Source organism: Malurus melanocephalus, unplaced genomic scaffold (genome assembly GCF_030028575.1).
Source record: "Malurus melanocephalus ecotype Western Australia unplaced genomic scaffold, MMel_1.1 scaffold_267, whole genome shotgun sequence".
In the NCBI taxonomy this organism is placed as follows: domain Eukaryota; kingdom Metazoa; phylum Chordata; class Aves; order Passeriformes; family Maluridae; genus Malurus; species Malurus melanocephalus.
This window is the reverse complement of record NW_026623499.1, coordinates 815,294-827,628: the sequence shown is the minus strand read 5'-3', so window position 1 is coordinate 827,628 and position 12,335 is coordinate 815,294. Positions and strand designations below refer to the sequence as shown.

At 37.9% G+C, this 12,335-nt stretch overlaps 1 protein-coding gene across 3 annotated transcripts in view; it reads left to right on the top strand.

Moving 5' to 3' along the window:
• Positions 1 to 11,470, top strand: part of CDIN1 (CDAN1 interacting nuclease 1) — a 119,003-nt gene extending 107,533 nt beyond the window's left edge. Inside the window, exons 11-12 of one of the 3 annotated variants that reach the window (XM_057376009.1) lie at positions 10,330 to 10,479; positions 11,292 to 11,470. In XM_057376009.1, the coding sequence (XP_057231992.1) occupies positions 10,330 to 10,465 (136 nt within the window). In that variant the 3' untranslated portion in view covers positions 10,466 to 10,479; positions 11,292 to 11,470. Of the gene's footprint in view, positions 1 to 10,329 lie in introns of all 3 variants that reach the window. The other 2 variants (XM_057376011.1, XM_057376008.1) reach the window with 2 other exon arrangements.
• Positions 11,471 to 12,335: the final 865 nt, after the last annotated feature.

Here is a 12,335-nt window from a genome sequence, read left to right as displayed (position 1 = left end):
AAAGGAAAGGAAAGGAAAGGAAAGGAAAGGAAAGGAAAGGAAAGGAAAGGAAAGGAAAGGAAAGGAAAGGAAAGGAAAGGAAAGGAAAGGAAAGGGAAAGGGGGAGTTCAGAACTTCTGTCTCAGTTCTCATCAGGCATGGTTTGTAATATGTCACTGGCTAACTCAATCTGCTGTTGCTTCCAAAACTTCACAAGTGATAGCATTTTCCTCTGATTGTTCCTCTCCCTTCTTCTGGGCTCAYTTACATTGCCATGTACATTTTTAAGTCTTCCTTTTGAACAGAATTCTGTAACTTGATGGTGAACCCAAAAGAGTTCAGTGCATAGTGAGCAAAGAAAGCTGAAATGCAGTTGGGTTTAGTATTGGTRTATACTGAGAAAGAACAAATAACTTGTAAATAAATCTAAATAGCATGAATTCTTCAGAAGGTGCATGCACTAGAGGTCTGTRTTCAGATGTATAAATAGTTAAGGAAAGAGAAGACAGAAAACGGAAGTAGATTCCTTTGCTCATCCCACTATGCACTTACTTCACCTAATGAATGTAACACTAGAGATTGCTTTGATGGTCTCCTAGAGTGCCTGGAACTGTCTCTGATTTTCACCATGTGAAAACATCTTTCTTAGGAGACTGGACATTTTGCAGATGATACATAAGACGTGTGTATCTCAGGATGCACTCCTTTTCTGAATAACAACTACATCCCAAATTATTTTCAAATATTAAGTGGGACAGGACCAATTTGGATTGAACAGACATTGGTTATATGAATCAACTGTGAAACAAGCTGAGGAGCCTCAGTCGTTAMAAATAAGTGTTCCAGGCACAATTAAAGTTTGCCAACGTGTTCCAAAGGCAGTGAGAATATTCAAGGTCAGAGGAGGTGATTGCCTTCCTTCTGGATGGGCATCAGGTGCCACAGTAATGGGCAGCAGACATATCACTTTCTTTTTCATCTGTTCCCTGCTTAATACAGATAGGTGACTTACATTTTGAGAGACAGTAAATTTAAGTACAGCATCACACATAAAATGCTTCTGCCTGTCAATTAYGGGCAATAGTGTGTTTGGTAGTTAACTGCTAAGGAGCATTGTGTAGAAATACTCAGTATGATTTACTATCCAGTCTTCTAATTCTCTGATCTGGAAAGTTGGAAGCACAGATGAGCTGTCCTCCATTTGTTAATTCATATGTTACATTGTTTGTTTTATTGCATGTTTGTGTATAAGGATTTGAAGATACAGAATTGTCTAATAATTCATTCAAAATGTCTTGGGGTAGCTTTAATGCTGGCTCTGAGATTTATACTCAGCAAATACTAAACATGCAGGTATGTGGTGCTTTTATCAACATTTTTGCTATCAAAATTTGCTGAGAAACTTTTCCAATTAGTTTGGTTCTGTTTTACAATAATTATTAAATAAAAATCTATTGCTGCAGGAGCACTTCTGCCTTCTTGGTTAAGTGCACTTTTGGCATGTCCTGTTCTGGTGAGCACTGACACCAGATAAACAGCTGCACAGAAGGGATTACTGCAAACTATGAGGCACTCACAGATTATTCAGATATCAACTTGCACTGGCCTTAGGCTGGCCTGTTACTTCCAGCCCTAAAGATAAACAACTTTTAATCACTAGTGGCAACATAAGTTGACCAGCACTTATGGCTGCCTGGGCTTCACTCTGACATGACTCAAAGGCTTTTCTCATGTTTTCTGTCACCCAGGATAAGAGGTAGTTTGCAGCCAAGCATTCCTTTGGGAAGGCTGCCRTGAGTTTAACAAAATGTTTTAAATAACCTCAGTAACTCCTCTCAATGCTGATCCACAGCTTCAAATGTGCAGAATCAAACAATAGAGGCCTTGCTTCGGCAGTCTCTGGAGAGAGAACTAATGGCATAAAGTTTTCTAAGGGAAACTGAGTAACAAACAAGTACCTCAAGAAGCAACATTCCTTGCCTGGATTTAATTAGAATGTGATGCTTTCAGCGGCAGTATATGGAATACTTCTGCAGTGCAGGCAGCCATCTTTGTTCCCTGTTTATACAAATGCCACCATTCTTGTGTTGTCTTAACTGGTAAATTAGTAGCACAACTTAAAACAGAAGCAGCACTGCTATAGTAAGCTAGTCCTCAGATTGTTGTAGGATTGGAAGAGTGTTGCTGTTTTGAGCAGGAACATGTTAATGAACTTGAAAGACAGTGGACAGTAAAAATGTGCTAACTCTGAATTATGAAAGACAAATAAATATATGCCACACTTAATCTATAATAGAATATTAGACTTTCGCTACCAGAATGGAAATTTTGAAGCTTCTGAAAAAGAAGATGTAGAATTTTTTCTTGTATTGTGCCTTTTGGATTTTAGGTTTTTTTTGGTTGAGCTTCTTTTGCTTAGTTATGCCCYTCTTTCAGGATGCCTGAAGTCACTTTGCCCTATATTGAAATGGTTAACTGATGTAGAGTCCTTGTATTTCCCAGAAGATTGGATTTATCTCCAAATTACCAAATAACATACATGAAACACTATATATTATCTCTTTTAGCTGGGTACCAGAACTGTCTTCCCAGGCAGCCAAAATTCATTGTATTCCAAGATGCAGACCCACGTGATCGCCACTAGAGCCAGAAAGAGCCAACASTGTGCATTCACAGCCCAGAAGGCCAAGCACCYCATGGGCTGCATAAAGCAAGGCAAGGGAGAGGATTCTGCCCCTCTAATCTTCCCTTGTGAGACTGGAGATCTGCATCCAGCCCTGGGATCCCCTCCACAGRAAAAATGTGGACCTGTTACAGTGAGTCCAGAGGAGGGCCAGAAATATGATCAGAGAGATGGAGCACTTGTCAAATGAGGAAAGCCTGAGAGAGCTGGRGTTGTAAAGCCTGGAGAATAAAAACCTCATTGCAACCTTCCAGCGCGATTATAAAAAGGAAAAAAAGGGGATTTTTACACTGGCCGATAGTGACAGGTCAAGGGGCAATGGTTTTAAACTGAAAGAGAGTAGGTTTAGATGAGATATTAGGAAGAAATTCTTTACTCAAAGGGTAGTRAGGCTCTGGAACAGGTTGCCAAGAGAGACTGTGGATGGCCCATCCCTCAGAGTGTTTGAGGTCAGGTTGGATGGGGCCCTGAGCAACCTGATCTCAGTGGTGGATTCCCTGCCTACAGCAGGGGGCTCGGAACTGGATGATCTTTAAGGYCCCTTCCAACCCWAACCATTCTATGATTCTGTGAAAAAAATGTGGCCATTATTTCCATGGAACAGTCCCGCAGTRTAAGGATTAAAAGTTTCTAAAATGTTGATGTGAGTATCATGTTAATTTTCAGTACATCAGCCCTATCCTGCAGTGCACAGAAAGGGTCACCTTGTAGTGCGTCCTTAGAGCACAAAACCTTACAATTCGATGTGCAAAGAAAGCATCTATTTGATTTTGAACATGCTGAGACTGAAAGAAAAAAATGTTGTACCTTAAATACACACAACCACTTGAGAGTTGAGCATCTGGAATACTGCTCATAGACAAAAAGAAATGTATTTTAGTRGATGTTAGGACATGAACCAACATAACTTGAGAAATTCAAAGTTCACTCAAGGCTCTCTCCTATTAATGACAAGCTGCCTTGAAGCCAGTATGTGTTTTCTTTCTCACTCACTGCATCAGTCTTCACTTAAAAAGCCTTGATCCTTGTAAATCACTGTAACCTTAATGTTATTTAATCGCAGTTTTTAATAGTTAATTTCCATGAGAACTGTATTTTTTAAAAAAGCCTAACTTGTCATTGAGGATTATAAAAATCCTTTATTTGCCTGGAGAGCAGTACTTAGATCTGAATGAATAAGTGTAAGTGAAGAATGTGTTTCGACAGTTTGTTTATTAAAAATGTATTATGCAGCTAAAAGTTACATTGTACTTATAATATTTAATGACAGTGACTTGCACAGTTTCTGGTGCAGTCTATTAGTACACATTTAAAACTGTGCTAGGGAAAATTATAAAATATTTTAAATGCTCCCTTATGTCCATATAAATATCACTTGATTTGTTTTTATTTCTCAAAATGCCAAAAGCAATTAAATMATATTATCAGCTTGATGAAATACTGCTATTTGATCGAACTTTTAACAGTCTCATTGCACAGGTAAAAAGACAACTAATGTAAAAAAACATTCATTAAGATTTAATCACATCTGAATGAGGTGTAACTGTAGAGACAGAGACCTGATATTAGTTTTCTTCCACCTTTTTTCACCTGACAACTCTGACTTCCACATTGACTGCATATAACATTGGTTTCTGGCATTCATGGAAATGCCTTTCTCAGCCTGAAGAAACGTGASTTTTGAGTCAAAACCTTCTTGGAAATGGTAGTCTCACAGAATATTAGTAGACTTTGATTTTTTCCTTGTCTTCAGTAAAAATAAGACTTCCCCCAACTACTGTGGTAACATCAAAGCTTGAAGCAGATTAGGTTTTACTTGCTTAATTTTACCTTAAGCAGCATGAGCTGGATGCCTGGATCCTTGAGACGTATTATGCTGGTAACGTCTGTGTGTGAGGCATGATGAAGTACCTGTTCATGCTATGGACAAGTTTCCTCTTATCTTTAAAAGTATGTGATCAGAACTTGTTAAACTTTCTTGACCCACATTTGCAAGCAAATTTATTTCTTTTTTTGCAATTGCTACTGTCAGAAGTCAGTAGTAAGTAGCTTATGGGAGTTAGGGACAAAAATATTGCAGCCTTATGGGTTATAGGTTAAGGATCAGATTTTTCAAGCAAAAACTATCATTCAGTTACTTGATTTTGCTAAATATTGTATTTTTTTCTTTCTTTCAACCAGATTTGGTGCAGTCAAAGTAATAAGGTACTGTGTGTGTGTCACTGGATCACAAAATTGTGTGGAAACTGATGGGAATAATTAAACCCGCCATTGYCTTTAAATTTCATTCAGAGTTTTTTAAATGCACTCTCTGCATGCGCAAGTATCTTTATTTGATTTTCAAACCCTGTGTAAATGAAGAGTAGAAAAAAATACCTTTTATAAACTGTTCTGATTTTGGATTGCAGTAGCTGTTTAAGTGGGAAGTTTCTTGCTAATCGAAGTACATTTCTGAGCAGAGGCTCTTAAATGTTTGCCAAGATATATAATGCTGTATCATCAGCAGTAGTAAACTGGTCTAGACATAAGGAAGTTTGCTGACTGATGCCAATTGACCTTATTTGAAAATGTAGTCTGCMGTTGTTGCCTACTAGCCTAACTCTGCCAATTTCTAAATTTCCTTTGCTGACACAAATGAGACTTCTATAAGTACACTAAAATAAAGCTGAGTGTCTTTAAACAGTAAACTTACTATGTGTTTTTATAGGGGGGTTAATTATTTTATCTTCAGGGTTTGATAGTGCCATAAGTAAAACCTGTTTACTCACAGCTGTGATTATGAAGAATGATGTTAAATTGACTTAGAATATAAAAATTTATTTGTGAACTATTGTAATTCCCTTCCCCAGAAAATAAGGAGTGATGTACAAATGGTAGTGCTTCAATTTGCTTCATATTTAAAAAGAAAAACAAGGAAACAAAGCCAGCTTTTTAGCTGACRTTGAAAAGTGAGGGACTAGAATGCAATCCTTAAGAGACACATTCAGGCATGACCTTCATAATTAAAATCACCAACCAGGTAGACTGTTATACTTTCATAACATTAATACTGGGCTGAATCCACTTGATAAAATATTTGTTTCAATGCATGCTTATTAGAAATAATAATTCATATGCCAGCATTTTATTATGAGAGTCTTTTGGAATTCAAATTATTTACATTATGCTGAGATGCATACAGCACATCTATAACAAATAGACTAAGAATAAATGAAGTGAACATGTATTTAAAAACAATTCCAAGTTGTTTTACATTTCTGTTCAGTATCAAGCAATGTGTTGAAAATGCATTTTTCATAAAACCACATGCAAGGCTTTGTGATGGTGAAAAAATCACCTCACCACAGCCACATGTCTAGGCAAATACTTAGAAGCTGGTATGGACCTCACACAGACATTCCAGAAGAAAAGACATTGCTAGAAAGTAGTTTCTGTTGAAGTGAAGGAGAATATGTGTGAGCCTACTAGGCCACTCTGATAAATAAATAAAAGTCTTTTATCTGTTCTAGCACAAAACTGGTTCAACTGGAGGGCAAGTTAAACCCAGATCCATATTTTACTTAGTTGTTTTCTTTCCTTTTTTTTAAAGTGATCCCCTTTTTAGTTTGTTGTTACTGGGTTTTTGTTCTTAAGACAACCATTTGCCTTCGGTTATCTGAATCTCTGTGAAACTCCTTTCCAAAACTTGGTGTCCCAGGATTATTAGTGTACTACTTTAGCTCGGGATTTCTTTCAAAATTTGTGTGATTAAACCAGTACAAGAGTTCCTCTGAACAACCCGAAATTAATGCAAACCTGGTTTACTTAGAGCAAAATGTATGGTCAGATGTAAGTTTTATCTAAAGAACTTTTTGAGACTGCAACTATTTTTAACTATACTGAAACTGTATTTTTCTATCTCAAATGCTTCAGTTGATTCTTTGAAAGACACCATCTGCTGCCTTTAGTACTTGGACTAAATTTAGTTATCTATATCAAACCTAAATTAGGCCTAAAGTAATCCACGAGCKTTTGTAATGCTGCTCTTGTCTTGCCATGCCTTGGAGTCATAAGCCTGTCTGCGCCTCCCTGTTGGCACTTCTGGTATTCATACCCAAGTGCAGCTGAGTTGGYTTTGGCTGCCTTATAGTTCCAACTTTGAATTTCAAAACTGGACAGTGACTAAACCAGATTCTGTGTAAAGGTAGCTACCAATTCACTGGTTGATTTTAAGGTTAGCTGATACAACCTGTGTGGACAATTTTCATTTGCTATGTTTATTATTTTCTGAAGGAATTTGCCTCTGTATTTTCTGKTTTTTTCTATTTTTACTGCATGGAATTAAAACCTTAGTTACTTGGATTTCCTCTCAGCTTTAAAAATAAACCCCTTATAAAAGTAAAGTTCTAAAAGCAGTACTTTCCCTGGAATAGCTAGAACTACTGTTTTGTATAACTTTTGGACATGTTCCTCCACACCTAAATTTTTCACACCTAAGAGCTAAAGACAGGAGGAAAAATACAAGCATATTTTCAGGGATTTATACAATTTTTCTCAGCAAGAAAAAATCCCTTGGAGTTCAATAGTTTGTTACTACTAAGTTAATTTTCAGTTTAAGACTTAACTTTCTCCAGTGTGTCTTTCATGGAATAAGATAACCCGGCCTGTCTTGTAGCTGTATGGTTTTAGAACCAAGTTTTTCTATGCTCCTCGCAGCTACTGAATGCTTCCCCTTTGCACAGCAATACCAGTAAACATTCTGCCATTTTGGTTCATTCTTCCTTGTAAACCATGGTCAGTCACTAACTTGTTCGATGTTACAACTGATACAAGAAATCAATTTGTAGCTGTACATTTTAATTCTTGGCACTGACTTTGTTCCTCAGGTATGATATCTCAGCTTGGGAAGAAGTCAAAGTAAAAAGTACTGTTGTTACTTTTAGGTTACACTTCCCTACCTCATCCCCTTACACAAAAAGGTTAAGTGTCTTTTCAAATTAGGGCAGCAGTAATTAACCAGTGGCATTGTTTGTGGTTTGCCGACTCTGGGTGTTAATGAGAGAGAAATTAGCACTTAGCAGCAGGAGTTCCTGATAGTCAGTGGCCAAATGCTTAATGTGCCAACAAGTAAATTTTGGTCTTAAGTGCTGCACTTAAGTGTTTTTGAACAAAGGTATAGCATGTGGTTTTGTGTGATCATACACATGAACTGTCTGATGCAGAGCTATAATAGAAGGAATGACACAATGCAGTTGAAAAAGGGCAACCTAGACAGCACAGGGCAGTTTTTCTGTAGCACCATAGTCAAARGCAGAATTGATGTATGTTTTCGTGCTAAAGATGTACTTGCTCCTGCCATTAGCAGTCTACAGATGTTCTTGTATATAATTTTATTATCAAATTTGCTATTTCTGAACATAATTTTTAAGCACCTCAAAAATTGTGCTTAATTGAGCTAAGGTGATTTGTTCACAAGACATAAATTAGCCTTTTGAGGTGTCTTGAAATAGTAATTTTATTTCAAATTACAGTTTCAGAAGATAACTAAGCAAATTGCTTAAGCACAGTGCCACATGCATTTTATGGTGTACGGGAGATTCAGACTGCCACACAGCAAAATGATCCCTTMAAAACTTGGGTGAGCAGCTGCTCATTAGCATCAGAATTTTACCTGGCACATGTGCTTGTAATGAGTAACTACTTGCATACATTTCATACCTTCTGCCTTGCACAAAATAGCCCATTAGAAATATAAGGTCTGATCCCTATCTTCTGGGGATTTTTGCTTTTAAAATAACTTTGGTTAATGCCAGTACATCCCCACCCAATTACCCGTTTCTGTATTTGCTTGATGTGGGAACAGATATGTAGTCTGTGAAGTGACAAAAGTAGGGACCCCTCCTGCATCAACAAACTGCTGTCTCTCACCAGAGGCTGCGAGCATCAGTCCTTGGCCTCACTTATCTTGGGCCCTCACTCCTGCTTGGGTCTCCAGGCTTGCAGGTACAGTGAGGTTCTGCACATTTTGGCCCCACAGGAGTTTAAGCAAAGGCCAATGGAGAGAAGTCTATAGAAGCTGAAGTTGTTGGCCAGCCAGGAAAAACTTAGGAATTGGATACAGGAACATCGTCCTTCATATCAGCCACTTTTTAGTCTGTGCTGTATTTATTGCTAAGCATGTTAGGATGTGCTATCTAGTACAACCAGATGTGTCAGAGTTTTAACCTTTCAACTTTCAAGTATATCACCTTTCGTTGCAAAATCATATTTGCCAGTGTGGCCCCAGCTCTGCTGAGGGGTAATTTRCTCTGCCACTGCACTCTGGCTGTTTGGAGGTTGAAGAGTAGTAGCCATAGACTAAATGTTACAATGCTCTTCAGCAGTTTCAGGCAAAAGAGTACTGTATCTAATTGAAACTGCAGGAGGAAGCCACAGGGGTTTCTTCTTCCTTTGATGCCTATTCCATTACATGAGCACATCAAATAGAGTTTTCCCCACATTGTTGGAAAGAAACCACCCTCATGAAACCAGTCTGGCACTACCCATGGCTTTGAGTGCTTGTATTGTCTGCTCAGTGGACATTAAGGTTACCATGCCTTCCCTGCAGCACATATTTATTATAATTAAATACAACAAAAATTGGCTACCATATTGGTTGAGTCACGAGTACAACTCTGCATATAAACCATTACATGACATTCTATTGAACCTCTTCTTGTACAGACGGTACCTAACAGTTCATCCTGCACTGTTGGTTTTGGCAAGTTCACTACAGCATATAATAAATCAAGGAAAGAAAAAGCTTTTTGGCCTAATGTTGTACAGACTGCTGTAATGTTAGACTACAGAAAGCAGTTCTGTTTTTAGACATCCTTTTACTAACCCAACATTCATAATTTATGATTCCACTGTAAAATTCCTGCAACACTACACCAGAAGTAGTGCTGCCCTTTAATTAAGTGCTCTCAGTAGGAAAAACGTGAAACTGATGTGCAAARCATATCGCAGTACACAGTGATTGATAGTGATTACTTCTTTATGAACCCAGCCTGAAGGTCTGAACTTCCTGATGGGTAAAATAGTCCATGGGGCTACTTCCTGAGATTGCCTAGTGGGGATCAGTCAGAGTTAGCAATATCTGAGGAATTCCTGAGGCACGTTTCAGAGACATTACAGCACAAACTTTCTATTTCTTCTGAACTGTGCTTTATGTTAATAATTACCTGAATAATATCTCATTGTAGAGATTGTGTTTTAAGGATACTTTGTTASCTTCCTGGTATTATAGTTTGAATTAACTGGGACATGTGCAAACCCTTGTGTTTTTAATGTCTGCACACACAAATCTAAAAGAGCAGCATGCATAGCAAAAGAGKTTTCTCTGTATATGACAGTAACTGAATGTTACTTAGTATTTAATTTGTAGATATTTTTTACTGACACGTGTAGAGTATTCAAAGGAAAAACTGAAACTCTGATGTGGATTCTTTATTTTTATTCGTGGAATCAGGTACTATTGAGATCGACCAATTGCACATTCAAAATATGAAAATTATGTGGAGGTCAAATACTCCCTCCAGCTTTACAGTGAAATTACAAGATTTGTGCTGTAATCACAGAGGTGGGAAATGAAAATTCCTCTAACACAACTAGAATGAATAAGTTCATTTTTCCTTTTTGCTTGATAGATTTGGCCCTGGATTAGTCATCTACTGGTACGGATTTATTGAAGAGCTGGACTGCCATCGTGAACGTGGTATCCTGCTAAAAGACTGCTTCCCTACTGACATTGTGACTCTGCGACACAGCATGGCTCAGCGCTGATGTGGGAGGAAGAGGTAAATCCGGAAGCAATTTTACTTTCCTGCAGTGTAAACTAATGGCAGCATCTGCCCTGAACTTCAGCTGAACTCCTGCTGCCCGCCTTATGCTACTGCTGTTTTACACAAACATATCAAGAGTTTCTGTTTTGCTTCAGACCTCTGTTGTGATCAGCCAAAAAAGACAGACACAACCCACTCATTATCAGCAGTTCTGTCTCTGTCAAACAGCTAGTTTCGAGACACTCATAATCTTTCTTCCTTCCRGATGGCTTCTTCAGGCATTCTAAACAAAGACAAAAATGCAGAGTCTGAAAGGTGGAGCTTTCAGTTCTTCTCCCTGTGACAAAGTCACCTATAAAATTGAGTGCTTTTGTGAATTCACTATGTGCTAGTGATGTGACTAAAACACCTACAGTGATGTGGAGATTTGGTAAAGACTGGTWTTTTGGGGCTTAAACCAATATAATGCAATGCTGATGAAGCCCAAGTGGTAAGAGAGGATCTTGGCTGTTACACTAAATAGCCAGATTTTGAGAGAATGAGTGGTATGTTCTGTCACTGAAAAATCAACAATGGAATCCCAAGTTAACCGTTAAAAAATAATCCAACTTAGGGGATTTTGAGAGGGGGTGAAAGTGAAGAACACATGTTTTATTGTATTAGCCTGTGAAGTTTGGGGGTAGTTTTGGGGGAGGTTTAATAAGTATTTTAATGACTCAGAAATAACTTGTGTTTTGTCTTTTTCGTTCCCTTACCCCCAGGGAATCTGTACCTAGGAATTTTTTGTCTTATCTGACTAAGGAAGGAATCTGTCTTGACTCCTATAGGTATTGTAGCAACTTTCTGTCACAGTGAAGTCCAAAAGAATAATGTGCAAGAGCTCTCTATGTGAGTTATTTCTGAAGTTTACCATCCTGGTGTTGAAGAAGAGGAATTAAAAAACGGATAAAAGTGCTTCATACTGGATCAGTTCCATGAAACAAATAAAGCACACAAATGGTCAGAAGTTTCCTGTGTACTTGTTTTCTTACTTGTTTTTCTCTTGTTAGAACCAAGATCAGAAGTTCATTGAGGTGGACGTTAGCCTTTCTTGAAGTTCTGAGTTCAGTCCCTTCTTTTTCCATTCATATCATCACTCAGAAGGCCGGGATTGTGTACACAATCCTGAGAGGTTTGTGCTCTCGGACATTTTAGCAGCATATTGGGCTTCACATTCTTCAATACACTTTTCTTGCCAACTGGTGTTCAGGGAAGGACAAAATGTTTTAAGAGAGATTCGCATGTATGCTCATCATGTTCAGATTTTCTAAGAAGAAGAGCTATGGATTCTGTTGTAGAATTCAAGGTGTGATAGCAGTCTCCCTAAAGCACAAGTTGATGACCTTTTCCAGAAAGAAAGGGTCTCTAAAACATTGCAGTGCAYATTCATCACGTTTTTTAGTTGAGGTGATACTTTGTCTGCCTGTATGATCTCAAAAATCATGTGCAGACTTTTTTGTCTTGCCTTGAGTTCAAAGGATATTAATCCTATTCAGGAGTTTTTCAGCTGTAGTTTTCAGATGCTTWGACAGTATTTTTATTTTTAATTTTTAGTTCTCACCTTAACACTTTCTCGTGAGTTTCAGACAGGAATTTATAATTTTGACTAATCTTTCATTTGCAAGAAAAAAAGTCTTCAATCTACTAGTACCCTGTCCCTTGCTGCAGAGATAAGCTAGTATAGCTCCACTATAGTGAGTTATTGTTGTACGTTTTCCTGGGTTTGAGTGTGTTACTGTGTTTTCCTGTGTTGAGTGTGTTATTGATAAAAGCCTGTAACTCATTTATGTTCAACTATTTAAGGTATTGTGCCGAGCTTATTTTACCTGASC